The 21360-nt window shown below is 43.4% G+C and overlaps 2 protein-coding genes across 3 annotated transcripts in view; one reads left to right on the plus strand and one right to left on the minus strand.

Moving 5' to 3' along the window:
* Positions 1-17141, plus strand: part of BRAF (B-Raf proto-oncogene, serine/threonine kinase) — a 74522-nt gene extending 57381 nt beyond the window's left edge. The window contains exon 19 of the mRNA XM_054989438.1: positions 17012-17141. Coding sequence (XP_054845413.1) covers positions 17012-17040 — 29 coding nt within the window. The 3' untranslated portion in view covers positions 17041-17141. The remainder of the gene's footprint in view (positions 1-17011) is intronic.
* On the minus strand, positions 14460-21079 carry NDUFB2 (NADH:ubiquinone oxidoreductase subunit B2). Of its 2 annotated transcripts, none has more exons than XM_054989440.1 (4): positions 20933-21079; positions 19927-20071; positions 16408-16499; positions 14460-14605 (listed from the first exon to the last, which is right to left on the minus strand). In XM_054989440.1, exons 1-3 carry the CDS (start codon positions 21016-21018, stop codon positions 16428-16430), a joined length of 303 nt encoding a protein of 100 aa, XP_054845415.1. In that variant the 5' UTR covers positions 21019-21079; the 3' UTR covers positions 14460-14605; positions 16408-16427. The 2 variants fall into 2 exon arrangements, with proteins under 2 accessions (XP_054845415.1, XP_054845414.1); XM_054989439.1 differs by lacking the exon at positions 14460-14605 and adding an exon at positions 14686-14771.
* Between the last annotated feature and the right edge of the window lie 281 nt (positions 21080-21360).

Consider the following 21360-nt stretch of genomic DNA (forward strand, 5'->3'; position numbering starts at 1 on the left):
CAATTTTTGACGTGAGTGGTGGCACAAGGGTGTGGGGGAGCCCCTTTTTAAGAACCTAGGATTTCTCTGCTGCCTGTGTCCACCTCCAACCCAAACACTGCGTGCATTTGGAGATATCCCCCCCTCCCCCCGTGGCTGCCTGTACCGTTGGCATCATTCCCAGGAGAGAGGAGAGGGCCCGCTTTGACTTTTCGGTGCTCTGGCATGATGAGATTGGAACTCCTGCTGCAGCATAGGCTTGGGATGGTCTGCTGGTCGGCTTTCTCCCTCCTAACAACGAATCATCAGAGGCTGAACGTCTGATGAGACAGAGCTAATCAAAAACAATCCAATCATCCTCCTGGTCTGATTCGATTTACAGTTTGTGTTTTTTTTTCCTGGTGTGCTTTACTTATCAGTGGGATAAATGCAGTCTCCCCTTTTCAAATGAAGGTGAACATCGCCTTTTTTGAAATTTCATAATAATTTTAAAAACATTGGCAATGTGAAAGAGATTTGAATGTGAAGGAGTCTGAGAAATCAGTAATCAGGAGGAAAAGGGGACGCTGCACATTTCTCTTTTCCAGAATTGCTTCTATCTCCTGTTCAGAGCCGTCCTTTCCCCCCCTTTCCTTTTTGTACATTTTCCAGAATGGGTTGGGAGATGCTTCTCATCAGTCCAGCAACAAAGGTTTGGCAGAATTGTAGCAAACTTCTGTGTGTGTGTGTGGTTCCTTTTCATTTTGTCTTGGTATCTTTTTATTCTGTGCTTGCCTTTTCTTTTTTCCCCCCTTTTAAAAAAATTTTTCAGCCTCTGGTGACACCTGAACTCTCTCTAGACCTCCTTAGGCAGACTATGAATAAATAAGTGTACCTATTTTAAAAGGTGCAAGATAATGTCAGGTACCTATTGTTTAGTAAACAGAAATTCTCAGGTTGAATTGAGTATGTTTAAAAAATAATCCTGCAATCCCACAAGAATTAGACATTCCAAAAATTGTGTGCTTTGGTACTTTTTTTAAAAAAAAGGACTTTTAATCGTGTTAATTCAGCAAACTGTTAAGTGTGAGTATGTAAATATGCAGTAACTTGTCTCAAATGACAATATGCTGACTTTTTAAAAAGAGAAAGGTACTTGCTGGATCAACACATCTTCTCTTGCCATTTTCCTATCAGTCTTTCCAAAGTAATTCTTCCTTCCTTCATTCCTTGCCCTGTTTCTTTATCTTCATTGTAATGATTGTTTGCTTTCTCTCTTTGCCTTGCTGTCAGTCCTAATTTGAAACATGATACATGGTTTTTAGTTTTTCCGTGGCAAAACAAAGCCAAAAAAATTAAAGTTCCACATATAGTTTACTTTGGCAAGGGTAGTGAGGATCATGATGTGATCTGTTTGCAAAATCCTTTGCTGTGATAATTTATTTTTTGTACAAAGCTAGGTCAAGTGCAATTAGAGAGGAATCCAGATGTTCAGAGAGGTCTTGAACTTAGTCCATGTCTGCACAGTTCCACTGTATTGTGTTTGGAGAAGACGACCCCTTCACTAACAGTTTCTAGCGAGTAAAATCAGACTGCCTGGCAAGAGAGAAATCAAGTCTCTGTATCCAGAGTTCATGCATTAGTTGGTGTATATTACAGCTCTGTCCTTGAGAGAGCTATGGGGAAAGGGGGTAGGGAGTGAGACTGTCTTGAAAGTATAATCTGTCTTCACTTTTATGGGTTTTTTTTTCATTATGTCATATATTTACCATAAATCAAGTTACTACAGAAATTGGACCGAGAGATTTAATTGAAATACTGTACATTCATACATAGTAAGGTAGCAATAGTAAGTTGAAGTAATTGGGCACAATGCGGGGGGCTTCTTGGCATAAGTGCCACTGAAGTGAATAGTTGCGTAAAAGTATGGATGTGGTCTTGCACAGGTTCCTGTTCATTTCAGTGACAGGTTACACTTGAAAAACTTGTAGTGGATTTTGCACACTCTAAGGAGAATGAAGCAATTTGTGTTGGTACAGGCACAGTGTGCAGGATACATTTTATCTCCAAACCAGAAAAGCACAATTTTTTCCCCATCTTTGTTGTTGGTCTACAGATGTGGTTAGAGCAGTGTTTCTGAACTTGTGCCCTCTTACTCTACTTTTTGCCCACTTCCCCTCCACTCCCTGCTGCACAAGCACCAGTTAATCAGTTCCACAGTATGTAACGATGTGTGGACTGAAATGCAAACCATAACACTGGTGTTAGAAGACGAATAGAACACGAGAGCACTGACTCCCTTCAACAGCGTGCACAGGAATATAATGTGAAAGCAAAGCTGCAACTCTTAGTTTCTTTGTTCTGGACTCGCATTAGGATGATGAGGCGGAGAGGATGCTGTCTCCACCCACAAATCCAGCATTAAGCAGTGAGGTACAGCTACACGGATCCTGGCAGGAACTGGGCCTTATGCCATCTTATTCTTTCCACAACTCTACTTCCCATTCCCTCTTCCTAACTCGCACGTTACAAAATCCACTGGTCTGCCAAGGTCAATATTGTCTACTCTGGAATTGGTTCTCCGGGGTCTCAGGTAGAGGTCTTTCATATGACTGACTACCTGATTCATTTAGCTTGAGATGCTGGGGATTGAAGCCGGGACCTTCTGCATGCAAAGCGGATGCTCTGGCACTGAGCCACATCCCCCATGTCTTTTTACATTGTCCCTTGGACACTTTATCTGTAGTATGGATTGCAAAGCTTCTATCAGTACACTTGCAAGTGTTACAATTGAAAGGTGACTATAATCGTCAGGTGACGGTGAGTTGGCTTAAGCCCTATACTTGTCCACTTTCTTCCATGCACACAACATCCACCCATTGGATAGTTCATGTGTGCTGACTCCACCATACACCAGCTTCAACAGTTGGATCAAGAGTAGGATCTATACACTGATAAATTGTCATGGGTCAACTGGATCCTTTGCCTCCCGCCATGGCTCTTCCTTGGCTTGGTTTTGTTACATTTGGTCCGCAGTTCCTCCTTCATGGTGGTTGTTTCTGAACAGCAAAAGTAAGTTCACCACCCCCAAAATAAAGTGGAGAAGCCTCTTTGCAGCATCTCCCCTAGCAACAATGTTCCTCCCTCATCAAGCTTCCTTTGTAGGTTGTACTGGTTTGCAAGCCGTCTTTAACAGCTGCTAAAATTGGCAGTGTTTTCTATTATCACAGATTCCACTGGTCTCTGTTATATCTAAGGGTATGCTTTTGAGTACTAGTCAAAAATCCATGTTTCTTTATATGAATATTTCTGTTAATAAGAACAAGAAATCTGTATCCTAGCTTGATTACATTAAGTTCATTATTCTTTAATCTGCAGTAATTTTTTTTTGACAAAATGTATAGGAAAAGCTTTTTATTCACAGAAAGCACTTTATAAGAAGCAACACATGCTTTTTGATATTTTTTTTTCATCTGAGCATAATGCATGTTTTTTGCCTGCTGTTTCAATAGGAACGTTCCTGTTGAATCTCACTACTTTCCAATTTCTTCTCCTAGCTGCTGCCATTTCTTGAGTCCCTAGCATCAATATAGGGACAAAAAATAGGAGAAAAGGTGAATTTCTGCTATAAAACTTCCCTAATTGTGCATTCCCAGAGGAGCTTGCAACAGATCCAGTTGGTTTTCTTACCGAATGTGAAAATATCCCCTTCTCCAAATTACAGGACCCTTGGCTGCTGTATTCATGAAGATAAATTTCCCCTCAGTTGAGCATTGCCAACTTTCATTCACAATTCACCTTTAATTATAAAACATTCTGTAGGTCAGCTGAATCCTGCTTAAAATTGTATTTTGTCTTTAAGACTAGGGAATATATATATATATAAATCCTCAAGCTCTCCTGTGTGAGGATAGATGGGACATAAACATAGAAATAAATTAGGCTTCCACGTACGAAGGAAAAAAACTGTTGGAGGTCTTTTTGAGCTTTTTATGAGTTCATGCAGGAATATGTCCTTCATAGAAATCTCCATATTCAAATAATCCTATATCTAAACACATTGAGGGTTCTCTATCTGAAGGAATTCTTATCTATGTACTGTGTCAGCTATAATGATCTCTGCTGCCAAAAAATCTCGTTAGGATCATGGTGATGCATTTGCAGGCTTGGTACCATCCATGAATAGAAATGGGACATACTTAAACACAGATGGCACCAATGTGGCATGTGCCATTTTGCCTGAAGGATGAGAGAACAGCACGTGTGGCAGTCCATCAAGGATCGGTCTGGGGTTCACCGCAACTTACGTCTGCAACAAGGGGCTGGTACTTGGTGTGGGAAGACTTCCCTCCCCGTCTTTATACTTTAATTTCCATTGTGAAATATCAGTGTTTTGATCTCTTGTTGGGGGATGGGATATCGGAGGGCTTAGAGAAGAGCTAAGGCATAGAGCATATTTTAAAGGCATAATTATGTAGCACAAAAGCAGTTAATTGTACTGTAGATAAATTATGCCTATTTGAAAAATGTCAGCTGAACAGAGTGACACAGTTGAGCCTAGTGGGAGTATACTCTGGATTCAGTTATGTGAGCTTGCCGATGTGAAATCATATTAGATTGTTCTTATGACTTCAGTAGATGTTATCACTTGAGTTGGATCGAAATGTATTCTGTTAGTACAACCTCAGACATTTGCTATACCACCAGAATTTGTCAGTCAAGGCACATTGAGCCATTCAAACTGTAGCCCTTCCTGCAGCCTTCTGGTATGTCGTCCTCCCTGCTTCCAGTACAAAATCTTAGTCACATTGTAAGACACAGTAATAACACAGCTGGCTAGAGGGGAAAAAAATCTGCAAGTGTCTTTTGTACTTGCAAGGGCAGAGGATGTTAGGGCAGACCATTATTTTTAGAGTTGATTCAGCCAGGCAGATGTGATTTGAGCAAAGCATATTTGACACACTCTTCCCATACAATGGATCCCTTCATTTCTCCCTTCAGCCTTATCTGTACAGAAATCCAGAGTGGAGGCAGCAAGTGCAACATTTTGTTTGCCTTTTTAAACGTCTTCATATGGCACTGTGATGCACACGGTAGGAGAGAGAGAGCATGCACAGTTAGGGAGAGTTAGTGCATATAATAAATCCTACATACTTAAAATATGGAAACGTGCTCCCTGAAAAGTTTCCTTTTCAATTTGCCAAATGATCTTTGTGCCTTTGTAACTTAAAAGAAGTTCTACACTGTGTGCTTTGTCACTGGAGGAAGTAGCTTTCTTGGACCTCCAGTGCACTACATTTTCAACATTATGTGGAAAAATCCACAGGCAGCATCTACCAGGCAAGTCTGAAATTGCACTGTACCTCCTGCATCACTCTCATTTTTTTCCAGCAGTGTTCCAAGTAGATACAGTGCCCCCAATATTTCTCTCCCAAACCAGCAGTTACATGTTTGCATGCATGTCCCCCTGCCATGTAATATGTCATTAAGAAAAAAAGCAGCATTAAGCTGCTCAAATAAAATAGAACAAGTTGGATTTGTGGATCATATACAAAAATGAGACAGGTTTTATGGCTGGAAAACAGTGTGTGATCCTTGAGATTTAGAGTAGAGATTGTGTTTGTAGCCACAAACAGGCATACAGCCCACATTTAGTTTTATTGGGTGTACACGGATAGAGATGAGAGATTTGTTTACCATTCCTCAAGACTACCTATAGAAAGGTATAACCTTTCTACAAACTTTAGCCACTTTCAGTTAATAATTATAGAGTGGCATTCAAGTTGAAAACATGGATAAATTAGCATTAGTGGATGGGCTACATGCTTGCACGTCAGGGCCCTGTTCCATCTGTCTGCCTAGGGAAAGGTTAGAGTGTTAACCATCTTTCCAGTTTTCTCCTTCCTACTTTTTTAATGCAAGCATCTTGGACTCCATTCAGAATAAATTTAAGTGGCATTCAATGGACGATCAAGCTGTGCAAGATCTGATTTTTACCTTCTTAAGTTTATGAATTGGAATGCAATAATATACAGATGCCTAGTACTGAAAACCCAGATGTCCTGGGATACCTCTTTCCCAAGTTTCAAGTTGAAAAGATCTTAAAATACCCAAATGACGCTGCCTTATATTAAGCCAGACCGTTAGTCCACCAAGCCCTGTATGGTCAAGTCTGGCAGCTACTCTCTGTGGTCTTTTTACCCAGGTCTGCAACCTCTTGAGATCTAAATGCTGAATCTGGGATTTTATGCATGCAGAGCATGTGTTCTACATTGAGCTAAGACTCTCCCCCCACACAGACACCAAGTAAATACTTGTGTATCAATACCTATTTTTTGGCAGCGGGGGATTGTTGAGAGTCTGAGACTGACTAGGCATAATTGTCAAAATAATGATGTCTGTCAATTCCATTCAGTCTCTGGTATATTCTATTCTTGCAATTACATTTCTTGTTATACTTGAAGTGTAATGATCTGAAATTGTGGTTCTTCCCCTTTCTGAACTAGGAAAATGGAAAGCAGGTGGCTGTGTACCATTTTTTGGATTTGTAAAGTTTGATTAGCTTTGACACATTCTTGATTGCATTAGCTTTTGCTCAACCTAGATATACCTCCCCTTCCACTTTTTTTTTCCTTGGCGGTGTTTTAGGATTACACTAGTGGGGGGGGGGATGCTCATTCAGGGATGTGTTGGCACAGGAAGAAAAATGGACCAACAGGGAGGGCTGGGAAGAAAGTGTGGGAACTCTTTTGGGGTTGGGCTTGAGAGTCTGGGGCCTAGCTTAAATAACTAAAAAAGGCAAAAAAGTGCAATAAATGTACTTTGAAATTCAAAACTGTGAATGGTTATGAAAAATACACCTCATTCCTTCCAGATCTTTGTTCCTTCTCCCTCTCCTTCCTATAACTGAAATGTGGCAGTTACCAGCCTCTGTGTGTGTGGGTGTGTGTGTGGGTGTGTGTAATTTATATGTAGGGACCCCTTTTTAGGATGAGATTGTACGTTCCAATTTTGTAATAAGCAAAATGTGTTGTAAACATAACATGTCCCAGCTCAGCTCCATTTTGTAATACAGATCCCTAACTTGGTAAGCCAACCATCTATAGTAACTGCCTCATGACAAAAGTTTTACATATTTCATGCTCTCATAATAGTAAACTCAATTCACCCTGTGATTAATCTTAACCATTTTGGGGGTGGGAGGGGGAACTCACTGAAGCTAATTCTGCTCCCAGCTGATGGTGTCCCTGCATCTGAATAGGGGGGATATGAGACTGTTACGATGCAATAGAAGGACAGCGTGTCGATGGAAAGCAGAGCACTACTTGCCCAATCACTGGACTGCAATAGCCCTTCTTGCCAGTTTAGGAAGTTTGCTTATATAACCAGCACCTCTTCTGGCTTCTAGGGACCAGTGACAGGCAACAGGGTAGTTTTTCAAGCAGCTGGTATCAGCAGCCAGCTTCCTGCTTATGTTTTCTCTTAGGTCTGAAATGCACTCAAAAACTTGCCTTTTTTCTTTCAATTACTTCCATTTTCTTTTGAAGATTGTACAATCTCTAGACTATTGGCTGTCCTTTTCACTCTCAAGCATTCTGCTCCTCTTCAGTTACCAGGGTGAATGCATTGGTTGGTCATTCATTCCTTCATCCCAGTGCTTTGTTTCAACTTGGGTCTGAACAGAGTGGCTAAATTCTCACTTGCAGCCTGTTTACTTTAAGGGTTTGGCGGTGGCAGCAAGAATCCGATGCTGCTCTTGATGGTCCTTTTGCCCATCTTTCTCTCCTTTTTAGTGTAGGAAGCAGGACGCTGGTTATGCACTGGAAACGGCTGGTAGGAGGTCAGGTGAGGAAAGTATTGTACCATGCCCAACATAAACTTTCACTGCCTCTCCTCATTCTCTTAAAGTTGACAGTCTTTTTCGTAGGACTAAGCACTCTGTAATTGGTCCAAAGAGCAGTCAGTGCAATGAACAGATACTAAACAGTTCATGTGGGAAACAAATTATGCCAGGAAGGAGCCAAAAATATAATTTCTGTAGGGAAACATATATCCCACACAATATTCCTTGAAGTACTTACTGCAAGATAGTTGAGTCTCCCCAAATTTGCAATGTTAATGGTCTGTTCTCTTCACAAGACAACTGGTATTCATAGTTCTTTTAAAAAAAAGACAACGTAGTAATACCGTAAGGCCTGTACTTCTGATTCGCAGGGAAATGTTCTATTTCAGCTTCGTTAACACAGATCACTTCAGCTCTTTCTCCCTGCCTCCAAATCTTCCCCCTTCCTAATTGTTCACAGTAAATACACAGATTTATTTCAGTTGTTTACTTTTATCCTCTGTTGTTTAAATCCCCCTTTGGCCTAAACTCCCTCCATTTGTATTTTGAAGCTTTTTTTCTCATGTAAATTTGTACAGTGGGAAATATTGTCCAGTTTGGTTTAGAGAGCATGGAGACATTAAAAAAATTAAAGTTTGATAGCTGAAAATTCAGATTGAAGAACTATTTGTGTAAAGTTATTTAAAGAACTCTGTATTATATAAAAAAGTTAAAAGTTCTATGTATTTGATGTGAATACTGCTATAATAAAGATTGACTGCATGGAGAATTTTGTTGGTGTGAACATTAATTACAAGGGTAAAACAGGAGTGCAGTGGCATCTTAAAGATTTAAAAAAAATGGTTCTAGCCTAAGGTTTTAAGGGCCGTGACCTGGATAGTTCAGGCAAGCCCAATCTCATCAGATCTCAGAAGCTAAACATGGTCAGCCTTGGTTAGTAATTGGATGGGAGACCTCCAAAGAAGACCTGGGTTGCAGAGGCAGGCAATGGCAAACTCACCTCTGTTAGTCTCTTGTCATGAAAACCCTGCCAGGGGTCACCATAAGTCAGTTATGCCACTACCAAGGCAATCTCCAGTACCAAGGTTTTATGTAACAGCGCTCACTTCATCAATATCAGATCTATATGCATCTGATAAATTACTTCTGACTCCCAAGGCTTATGCTAAAATAAAAATTGCATTAGATAAAGCAGTTTGTCTTGGATACAGGAGTGGATGAAAGTAGCTTGTTTGCAAACATCTTACTATATAATTGAGTAAGCATGTTTCAGACGACTCACTTTATACCCTGGTGCACCACCAGAGGGCGCTACCAAAGAAGAAAGCCCAGGTAACTCACCATATTGCTTCCGAAAACATGCTGTGGTGGGAAGCCCAGGCAGGGAACAGGAGCAGAGCAGGTGGCAATGCCCACCCCCACCTTAACCCAGCTGATATTAGGAGTAGAACAGGTGGCAATGCCCACCACCACCGTAACCCAGCTGGTATTAGTACCAGAGCAGGTGGCAATGCCCACCCCCTTTCACCCAGCTGGGATCAGGAGCGGAGCAAGTGGCTATGCCCACTCTCCACCTTAACTGAGCTTGTATTAGGAGCGTATCAAGTGGCAATGCCCACCCCGTTCACCCAGGTGGGTTCAGGAGCAGAGCAGATGGCAATGCCCTCCCCCTTCACCCAGCTGGGATCAGGAGTGGACCAGGTGCCAATACCCGCCCAGCACCTTCACCTGGGTGGGATCAGGTACAGAGCAGGAGGCAATTCCCTTCTTCCCTTCACCAAGCCGGGACAAGAAGTGGAGCAGGTGGCAATGCCTGCCCCCTTCAACCTATGCAGGCAGCAATGTCCACCCCATTTTTACCCTGTTGGAATCAGGTGCTAAGCAGGCAGCAATCACCGCCCCCCTTCAACCTGCTGGAATCAGGAGCAGAGAAGGTGGCAATGCCTGCACCCCCTTCACCCAGTTGGGATCAGGAGCAGAGCACGTAGCAGAGCCCATCACCCGCCTTCACCTGTCAGGATCAGGCGAGGAGCAGGAGGTAGTGCTCGCTCCTCCCTTCACCCAGCAGGGAACAGGTGGCAATACCCACCGCTTCACGCAGCTGGAATCAGGCTTGGAGTAGGCAGCAGTGCATGCCCCCCTTCACCCAGCCATAATCAGGCGCAGAGCAGAAGGCAATGTCCATTTTCCCTTCACCCAGCTGGGATCAGGAGTGGAGCAGGTGGCAATACCTGCCCTCTTTTACCTGGCCTGTATCAGACATGCAGCAGGTAGCAAAGCCCACTTACTCCTTCATGTTGCTGAGATCAGATGTGGAGCTGGTGGCAATGCCCACCCCCCTCCTTCACCGGCTGGGATCAGTGACAGAGGAAGGAATGCCTGCCTGCCTGCTCTCCCCTTTCTAGAGCCCATTGTATTTTTTCCCGCAACAGGCTTTGTTTCTAGTTAGATAATAACTCTGAACTTTAAGCAAAATACCAAGAAATGGCTAACGGAGGCTTTTCGTCTAAAGGAATCTGCATTCTGACTTTCAAAATCTGTTTAAAAAATCTTTACCGTCTATCTCTCCCTTTGAACATAAAGTGTGCTGTCAAGTTGCAGCTGACTCATGGTGACCCCCACGTCATGAAGTTTTCAAGGCAAGAGGTGGGCAGAGGTGGCTTGCCATTGCCTTCCTCAACACAGCAGCCCCTCTCTTCCTTGGTCGTCTCTCCTAGCTAAGTACTAACCGTGGTCAATGCTCCTCAGCGTTAAAGCTCTTGACAAGAGCAGGCTAGTTTTGGCTACGTTAGTGCTGCTACCCTTTGCATATAGTTAGCTGTAGTTCAAGAATGCAAGTAAATAGCAGGCCATAAATGCTTAACCCTATGATAGTTTTGCCCACTGTCAATACTCCACCATCCTTGCTTTAGAACACCACCAGCTCAGGCTCAAGGCTGAGGCACTGAGCTCTTCTCGGGAATACTTGTGTTCTGCATTGGATTTCTGCACTTGTTTGGCAACTCCTTTCACAATATAGCTAAATAGGTGCCTTTAATTTTTGAGCTGGCTCTTCCACACTTAGGTGCTTTGTTAACTAAAAGGAATCAGGAGATGCAGTTAGGGTTTCTATGAAGAATGGGATGCCTCCAAAGCTAGCACATAATACACGATACTGCCTTAGACAGACTATTGTTCTGTCAAGGATCAGAGCTGTCTACTGGGACTGGCAGCAGCTCTGTCAGATTTCGGAGCTCACAATCACAAATGATTCCTATGAGAAGGAAAAACGGGTGGAGCCTAAAGAAACCAAGGTGGCTCCATAAACAGCTTTCTAATTTGAGAAATAAAGGCTTATTTAGGAAATGGAGGGCCTTATAACCAAGGATGAATATAAACAAATAACCAGCACTTGTAGGGAGAGTGTTAGAAAAGCTAAAGCTCAGTATGAGCTTAGGATAGCAAGAGATGCCAAAAACAACAAAAAAGGGTTCTTTGCTTAAGAGCGAGGACATGGTAGGCCCATTGTAGGGACAGGAAAGTGAAATTGTAACAGCTGATGAAGGGAGGGCAGAACTGCTCAGTTCCTACTTTTCCTGTCTTCTCCCATGAGGGAAATGATGCTCAACATGGCAATAACAGAACACATGATGAGGGAAGGGAATTATAGCCTAGGATCGACATAGGGGTAGTACATAAAGCACCTAGTTTTGTTAAATGAAACGAAGTCATCGGGGCCAGATGAATTACATCCAAGGCACTAAAAAAACGTATGGATGTAATTTCTGAGCCTCTGACCCTTATTTTTGAGAATTCTTGGTGAGGTGCCAGAAGATGTGAAGGTGGGCAAATGTCCCCACCTTCAAGTAGGGGGAAAAGGAGAATACAGGCAACTATCCACCCACAGCTTGATGTCTATACCTGGAAAAGTTTTAGAACAAATAATCAACTCTTTAGTATTTAGAAAGGATGGCTGTGATTACTAAGAACCAGCATGGGTTTCTCAAAAACAAGACGTGTCAGACTAAACATCTTTTTTTGAGAAAGTTACTACCTTGCTGGATCGGGAATGCTGTAGACCTGGTTTATCTCGATTTCAGTAAGGCTTTTGAGAAGGTTCTGCATAATATCCTTGTTGACAAGTTGGTAAAATGTGGTCTGGCTCCTATTACTGTTAGGTGGATTTGTAATTGGTTGACAGATCGCACCCAAAGAGTGCTTGTTAATGGTACCTCATCCTCTTGGAGAAGATTGACAATTGGAGCGCCTCAGAGATTGGTCCTGGGACCTGTTCTGTTCAACATTTTTATAAATTATTTGGAAGGAAGAGACGGAATGCTTATTAAATTTGCAGATGATACTAAATTGGAAGGGGTATCAAATACTGTAGAAGACAGACTCGGGATACAAGATGATCTTGACAGGATGGAAAACTAGGCTCAAATAAAATGAATTTCAATAGATAAATGTAAAGTTCTGCATTTAGGTAGGAAAAGTCAAATGCATAATTATAGGATGCGGAGGCCTATCTTAGCATAGTATGTGTGAATGGGATCTAGGGGTCTTAGTAGACTATACACTGAACACTGGTCAGCAGTGTGATGTGGCAGTTAAAAAGGCAAAAGCGATTTTGCGCTGTATCAACAGAAGTATAGTGTCCAGACCATGCAAAGTGATGGTATCACTCTGCTCTGGTTAGATCTCACCTAGAGTATTGTGTTCAGTTTCGGGCACCACAATTAAAGGATATAGACAAGCTGCAGCATGTCCAGAGGAGGGCAACAAAGATGGTGACAGGTCTGGCGAGCAAGTCCTACAAGGAAAGGTTGACGAAGCTTAGAATATTTAGCCTGGAGAGGAGATGACTGAGAGGTGATATGATAACCATCTTAAAGAACTTGAATGGCTGTCATATAGAGGATGGTGCAGAGTTGTTTTCCACTGCCCCAGAAGGTCAGACCAGAACCAATGGCTTGAAATTAAATAGAGTTTTCAGCTAAACATTAGGAAGATCTTCCTGACCATTAGAGCAGTCCCTCAGTGGAACAGGCTTCCTCAGGAGGTGGTAAGACTCCTTTGGAGGTTTTTAATCAGAGGCTAGATGTCCATCTGACAGCAATGCTGATTCTATGAACCTGGGCAGATCAGGGTTGCTTCCACACACGTTGGATAATCCACTTTCAATACTCTTTAGTGAACATTTGAAACTGATTTTCCACGTGTGGAACAAAAAATCCACTTCTAAAGGATTGTGAAAGTGCATCGAAAGTGCATTATTCAACGTGTGTGGAAATGACCTATGAGGGGGAGAACAGAACGGGTTACATCCGTGCTTAGGTCTCATGGCCCTTACATACCTAGGGTAATGCTGATTGCCATCTTGGGGTCAGGTAGCAATTTTCTCCAAGCCAGGCTAGGGATCCTGATGGTGTTTTGCCATCTTCTGGGCATGGCTCAGGGGTCGCTGGGTGTGTGTTTGGGGGAGGTAGTTGTGAATTTCCTGCATTGTGCAGAGGGTTGGACATGATGACCCTGGATGTCCCTTCCAACCCTATGATTCTATTTGGCTTTTGAGTAGTACATTTTGGCTTGATGTAAATTTGAGGAATTGAGCATGAAGGTCTAGTAGATTCCTACTTTTATTTCCTACAGGGCCGTGTAGCCTAATCCAGTATGCAGTGCTGACAGGGCACTGCACCTTTACTAGCAAGATCACAGTTCAGATTCTTTCTTGACCTGGTGAAATAATTTTCAGCCTAATTTCTGAGTTAACACATTTTGAGTCACAATTGTGTTAGGTGCTGTTAAAAAGATGGGATACAAATGTTAACATAAGCCTTCTGAAAACAGACATCTCAGGCTGCACTTGTCAGAGACACTACAGAAGAGGAGCTCAAAAACAGCAAAGCTGGGAGGACTTTTGACACCCTGGCTGTAGTACTAGGGATTGTTTAGACGTCTCACCTTTTTCCAGGGATGTGCTATACCATGGACAGTATATTTTCTCTGGGACTGGTGGGATCAGAAGAGACACTCTGAAAGATCTTTACTGATCTTCCCAGTGCTGCTGCTGTGACTTAAGTCTGAGAAAAACTCAGCCACAGCAGCTTTAGCAATGGATGTGGAAATGCAGTATCCACATAATCCCTGAGCTGTTCATTATGGGACCATCCTACAGTTTACACTGGTTTTATACATCCCAGGAGAAAGGAAAATTTTGCTTACTTGTTAGGTGGAAACAGTTGTCCCATCCTTCTGACTGAACTATTAAGAAATTGAGAGGTTAGAAAGCTTCAACTCTCAGGTATATCCTTTTAATCTTCACTCCTCCACTTGACGCCAGCTGGGTGAACTTGGGCTAGTCACAGTTCTCCGGAGCTCTCAGCCCCACCCACCTCACAGGGTGTTTTGTTATGGGGATAATAATGGCATACTTTGTAAACCGCTCTGAGCGGGCATTAAGTTGTCTTGAAGGGCAATATATAAATCGAATGTTATTATTATATCAACACTTCCACGTGACTGGGGAAGGCAATGGCGAACCACCCCGTAAAAAACTCGGCCAAGAAAACTTCATGATGCAACATCCCCCATGGGTCAGTAATGACGCGGTGCTTGCACAGGGGACTACCTTTACCTTACCTTTTTTTTACTCCCCCACCCCAAAAAAGACAATGTATTGTGTTGAACGTGTTTAATACAATAGTGGAACCTTAGCTTGGCAGACAGTCTAGGAAGCCGGGCAGTTCCTTTCCTTAGAATCCACGGAATCTGACCCTGTTTGTAGTAGCCAAGAGGGGATGGTATCTTAGATGTAATGATATCCTGTAGAATGGAGATTTACATGTAAGCAAATGTTCCTCCCCCCTTTTAAAGAAAACATTCAACACCTCCAAGGAAACAAATTACTACATGGTGTCTTAATTTTATTTACAATTTGAATTTAAAATCTACGTGAAGTGAAGCATTCATTTCTGCAGATCTCAGAAACCTGTAGGTAAGAAGGGTAGATGGTCAGCTTGCATGATCTTCTTCCAAGTGAAGTGATTTGAACACGATCCACCAAAGGGGGAGAGGACAAACATCCCAAGCATGCCAATGCTACAGTAAAGTCATGCAGAGAGAGGCTACACATGTACACAACCTAGACAATGTAAGTGCTGTGCCAACTTGCACAGGCAGTGAGGCCAGTGAGCTTGCTCCCCGTTCCCCCTGTACATGTACTGATATAAAGCCTCAGTGCCAGTATCTAAAGCTGGGTACATCACAGCAGGTATTAAGCAAAACAAGCGACAACTCATGAGGAATTTGTGTGGGAGGGGAAATCCCATCCTCCCCTGCTAGTCCCAACTTCCTCCTCCCTCTTTCATTGCTGCTGCCACCATACTTCCCCACCCCCGCTTTGTCGTCATCTCTCCTTTGACCTACCACTGCCTTCTTCCCATTCCATACTCTCCCTCATTGCTTTGTCTGTCACTCTGTGGAGTTGCTAGGCAACGCCTCCAATGGCAGCTGAGATCTGACACAGCCTGACGAGATCTCATTTTTTTCATGTAAATTCAGTACCTTGCCTTTTTAATCTTAAGATTTTTCTGGAAATGTAGGGGACTACCCAGGTTTGTGGAAAAATGTTGCCTCATTGTGTAGAATTTCTGATCCACAGATTCGGGGCATTTTCAGAATTACATATAGATTCTTCCATATTAAAACAAGGTAGCTTGATAATATGACTGCCAAATGCACTTCCCTCAGGAGATCTATCAGTCCCTGCACTGGTGGATTCAGCCGCAAAACCTCCAAGCAGGCACACCTCTCAGAGATCCAGCACCAACTGATATCGGCACAGATGCCGGTATTGTTTCAACTTCCAGACCCAAGGCAAATAGTACCAGACCAAGACGCAGCACAAATGGACTGGAACTCACAGTTATCATATTAGTCCTTCAAACCTGACCACTACAGGCAACTTGGCAGCCCTGCTTTTGGTGCCCCTATGTTCTGAGATTAGGAGGCTGGCAACCTGGGAGAGGGCTGCTTTGGCTGTGGCATCAAAACTATGGATCTCTCCCCCGAGAGACTGATCTGTCTCCTTCTGCTGTCATCTTTCACTATCAAATGAAGACTTGTTTCATTTGCCATTCCCTCAGTAATCGCACCATCCTGCCCAATTTTTTAATTGTTTTTATATTTTCATATGTATTTTAGCTCTGGTTTTAATTACTTTAACAATGTGTGTTTGATTTTAATGGTTTTAAGATGTTACTTTATTATGAATGTTTTGTTAGCCACCTTGGTAGCCCTTATGAGGTCAGAAAAGTGGGATATAAATTCTGTACAATAAAATAAATTATGTAAAATATATAGATCTTTGCTTTAAAGCTTTTCTTAAAGCTCACCACTGTGCTTATTGCTACCCAAAAGTTGCTCTCACAATCTTCTTGCATGTTCCAAAGTATTGTGACACAGCTTCATCAGTGTTTATGTCTGAAACTAAGGACACGCAGGGAACGAGGATTAAGGAGGTGGGGCACAATTTCAGGAATGACTGGTCTTCAATCAGAGACTGCTGATTCCTAGCTTTAGGAACTTTATGTAAAAATACTATCAAATTAATATTTAGAACCTACTCAGAAGAAATTATTCAAGTCTATTCATCATCAGGCGGGATTCCCAGTTCTTCATTTGTCCACTTAGAGGAATCTGGATAAGGGAAGTGGCCCTGTAGAAGGGGGGAAAAAGTTGAAAACCATTTCTAGCCAGAGACAAAACTGAAAATATGTTTAGTAAATCATCAGTCAAGTCATCCAACTTTGGCATAATGAAAGACATGTTCTATAACTGTGAAACTCAATTATTACAGCTACTCATCGGGGCAGAGTGGCCATTATGGCCAGCAGGACCTGGTTGACTGATGGCCTCCCCCCAAAACTGGGCCTGGGCCTGTCCAATGGCAAGAGACCACCTGAAGGCCAGGGGAAGTGGTGCCCAGCTTGCCCAGTACCCAATGCAGGTCTTAGAAAGAGGTGGCTGGCTCGGCTGGCAAGCCACTTCTCCCTCTCCCCTTCAGGGGGTGGGATCAGGGTGGGCTGGGGGGGGGGTCTCTTTTCTACGGCTGTTTTCCATCCCAGTCCGCCCTTGGCTACTATCTGGAACTACTTTAAGCTGATTCAAAAGCTTGCCTGTGTCCCATAATATATTTCATTTTTCCTAAGCAATTCCTCTCTCCCACAGGCAAAGCTCGCAATGGAACCCACCTTTAGTACTTCTGTCAAAATGGCTGGACATGTACTTTGAAAATTCTCTGAAGTACCACCCCCGCTCCTCAGCATTCAAAACTCAGTTCTCAGGACTCCCGACCTTTAGGATGACCTGATAGCTCACGAAAGGCCATTTCACCAAAATGGCTCAAAGTACCGGAAACTCTGTATGAAGTAAATTTTTGTGGACTGATCAACAACTGTTCCTTAGCATATAAATGTCCCCTCTCATTGTCCTGAGCTTTCTGTGCCCCAACATTTTCCAGAGGAATTACTAAATTTTGCAATCCGGAAAGCATATAACTTTGCTCAAAAATGGGAAATAGGACAAAGGATGCCATCAGATTGCTTTCAATATTTTCAGGGTAAGCCTGCACATATTCCTTTGCAGGAAATCTAGCCAGCAGAGCAGTCTTGTTCACCTCAGGGGGAGGGGAGGTCAAATCAATCAATCAGCATCTCCTGATGCTCTGGTGAGTGCGTGGTAGAACTAGATGTCTTATTTTGAGGATTAATCTTAATCACACTTTGCTCTCTCTGTAGCCCCACTATTCCATCTGAATCCCTTTCTTAGAGGTGACGTAAGTGGAGTCCTCGCTCTTTGAACAAAGGATTGAACCGGGAAAATCTCATACATTTTTAACAAATCTCGCCTTTAAAAAATTAATGAGGGAACCCTGGAATCTTTTAAACATATCTCAAATCAATTGATAAAAAACAGCAACATAGAAGAAAAGCAAGATGTTCTTTTGCCATCTGTTTTGTTAACCAGTTGATCATATGGCCCTTGTATGGAATAATATTTGAACAACTGTGTTGTGATCCAAATCTAAGAGGCTGTCTCTGATAAAACTTCTTGCTAGTATCTTTAATATTCTTTGCACTCCCTGCTACTTCATTCATGATATCAGCTGTATTTCTTTTGATTACCTCCCTCTCCTGCCTACACCCCCCCCCACCTGCAAATTGGCCAGGATGTCATGGGCCGGCCTTGGCCCATCACCTTACCACCTGCCATCGAGTCCGCATTGGAGGATGAGAAATCAGAGGAGGCGGCACAGCTGGCCTCTACGCCAGAGGAGCCTGCAATGGAGCCAAGCACGATGCCAGAAGAGCCCTTGATGGAGCAGCCTTGGACCTCTGGGAGTGAGGGCTTGCACAGGACAAAGGAGAATCCAGCATCATAAAGGACTGAGTGCACCCCCCCACACGCCAACCTTGAGATGGAGGAACCGGGAAAGGGTGGCAGTTTGGGAGAGACACAGGAGTGCATGCTTGCAACCTTAGCACCAGCCAGGACTGAACTCCAAGAACGAGGTGCGGCAATCAGATGAAGAGAGAACTCTTGCACCTTAGCCTCTTAACTAGAACAGAGGATAAAAGGAGGATGCCGAGCAGGGCTCAGCATGGAAGCAACGTTGTTTGCCACTCTCTGAGACCTGCATTCCTGTGCCTGGAAGCTCTTGACCCTCCCTTGCCTCCTGCTCCTCACAGGCGGAACTCTTGGCTCATGACCCTGGCTTGACTCCTGGACTTGTACCTACTTGCCTTGCTTTTGGACTGCCTTGCATATGAACTGATCCAGGTTGTTGGACTTACTCTTGAACTGCCTGACCCGCTGATGAGCTACTTTATCTACCAGACGCTCCAAAGCCAGCCCTTGGCCAGCACCCAGCCCCTAGTTGTGACACAGGAGGATTTGAAATTGATCTTTTAGAAAGTTAATCTTTTCAAAAAGTTTTTGCAAAGTCTACAGTCAATTCTGTCTGAGATGAAGAATTGTCATCTGCTCCTTAGATTTCTTCCTACATTTTGCTTTAATAATTCGTCAAAAACTTTCAGGTTAATAGGGGAGTTTGGGGAGGGGGTTGGTATAGAATCCTCAAAACTAGGTGAGTGCTGGCACATCATTTAGTAAAGAGGCAAACCTATTGGCGAGTACAGTTGGTGAAAGCTGATGAAAATATTCCTCTATCTTGCTTTGCAGCTGGCACTTCCTCCTCATAAGGAATGGACTTTTTTGCCCCATTACTATTAATCTATTACCAGAGACTAGCCTATATTAAGCCAATAAGATACCCAAGATTAAAATTCACTAAAATAATCCCTAATAAGGAACGGAGCATAAGAATTACACTGTTAAAATACAATAATAAAATATAAATGTAATACAATGAAATACTGATAAAATGGCTAAAATAGCTATAAATTAGCTTTAAAATAACTATAAAATTAAAACTAAAATTCAACATTTACAGCTCCAAAATGCTGATAAAATGAGGCTATGGTGAATCTGAACAGCTAAATAGCTAAAGCAACTAAAATGAAACTGAAAATAGAGCTGAAGTAGAACTGGGAATATTAACACATTTGTTCCATAAAGGCACAAACACAGAACACAACTGCCCCTAAAAGGCAGTTAATTTAAATGAAACAAAATATTAAAAGGAATAAGGACTAGAAAGACAGGGGTAGAGAAAAAAGAGAAAGAGAGAAAAAGAAAGCTCCTTTCTCAATGACCAGTGCCTGATGAACAGCAGATTAATTAGGTTCTGGGTTTTCCAAGCAGGAGAGAAAAACATTCCAGCCAACCAAGGTCAGTCACTGCAAAAGAAAAAAAAAAAAACCTTCCCTCCTAGGCTGCAACAAACTATACCACACTACCCACACTACAGAGCGAAAAAGAAAAAATCCTAGTATAAACTACACTTAAAAGAAAAATTAGCTGGGAGCAAAGCTCAGTGTCTACATCTGCTGTCTCCTACCGGAACTGGAAACCCGAAAGGTCAACTAAGCATAACTGAGCATCAGGGCCTGACAAGTGACATTCAATGTCTCTCCCCATCTAATGCAGCTGTGGCTGCTGCTTCCTCAGCCCACTGAACTCACCAGCACATCATCAGGGGAATGCCAAAAGTGCCACAGGATCCAAAACCACATGGTGCTGCTAATTATTTCAGACTTTATCAGCTGAGACCGTGTCTGCTCTGGAAATTGGCGGTAGTGAACGGTACCATGTGCCTCTCCACTTGCGCTGCAAGACAAAAATAAAAATAGAGAAGTCACCCGGCTGACCATGAGAACCGCACACCTGTCAAAATTCTGCAGGAGTGCTTTTGGGTTTGTTTGTTTTTAAAAGAGCCATTTTGTATCTTTGTCAGTTACAAGGCACTTAATCCTAGTGGCTAGGGAGTCTAGGGAACAGAGTGGGCTGCTGGGTGCAGTATCCTCTTGCTCAAAGGAAGAAAGAGCTCAAGAAAGAGTGTGTGATTCCCTCTTCTTTCTGCAGTCCCCTGTGCCACATCCAACTCTGTTCCCAAGACACCCTACCCCCCAAACAGCTTTTCAGGAGGACACAGGTAAGGGGGCGAGGAGATCCACTTCTAATCTAGTGCCTCTAGCAATCATAACTTGAGATCTCAGTGCTTCTTTCCTTCTCTGTAAGTATAAAACCAAGATCAGACAAGAGCGTTTTTGAATTCTGCAGGAAATTCATTTATTCAGCGTTTACAACTTACGCAACATTGCAAAACTCAGCTCCCCCAGCACTCCGACACAGAACTGCCTCGCTGCCTTGTCTAAGAGACTGGGGAGGAGAGTGGGGTCCCCTCCCCTGCCAGTCCCCAACTTGTATATTTTGCATTCCGCCAGGGCGCTTAGGGTGGCGATGTACACCACGTCCCTCTTCTCCATTCATCCTCACAACAACCTTGTTAGGTAGGTCAAAAGAGTCTGGCCCAAAATCACCATAATATGAGTTTCAGAGCACATTCGAATCCCTTCTCCCTCTCAGTCTAACTGGCTGACCGCTGCGTCTCACAGGCTCTCGGGGGAGAAAGGCCCTCCCGGTTTCCCTCACTTCGTTCATACTCGCAAACTCGCCCCCCTCCCTTACCGCCGGGCTCCCGAGGCCGCTCCTGTCCCTCCTCTGGCACGAAGGACGCGGGCCGCAACCTGCAGCCGGCACAGAGGCCCCACCATACTAGTAACGAACTGGCCGTCCTTCAACCTTAGGGGCTACTTCCGGCCCGCTCCATGCCAGTTTATGTCACCGCCCAACAACCCGCTCTCTTATTGGCTCCTAAGACTCTGGCGCCTACCAACTGTAGAAGCAAGAGAAGGAGAAAATATGATTCTCCCGCTGGAGGAGGCTGGCGTTGATTTCTTGCCTCTTTCCATGGTGAAACCACAAGAAAGAGCACCAGCCTTCCTTCTGCTACGAGCGCCACGGCTGTCCAAATATTCCCCCCCCCCCATTCAGGAGTAAGATGGGACTGCTCTGGGAGCTACCAAGAGAATCCGAGGGGGAGCCGTGTGAGCGCA

This window comes from Eublepharis macularius, chromosome 9, assembly GCF_028583425.1.
Source record: "Eublepharis macularius isolate TG4126 chromosome 9, MPM_Emac_v1.0, whole genome shotgun sequence".
NCBI lineage: Eukaryota > Metazoa > Chordata > Lepidosauria > Squamata > Eublepharidae > Eublepharis > Eublepharis macularius.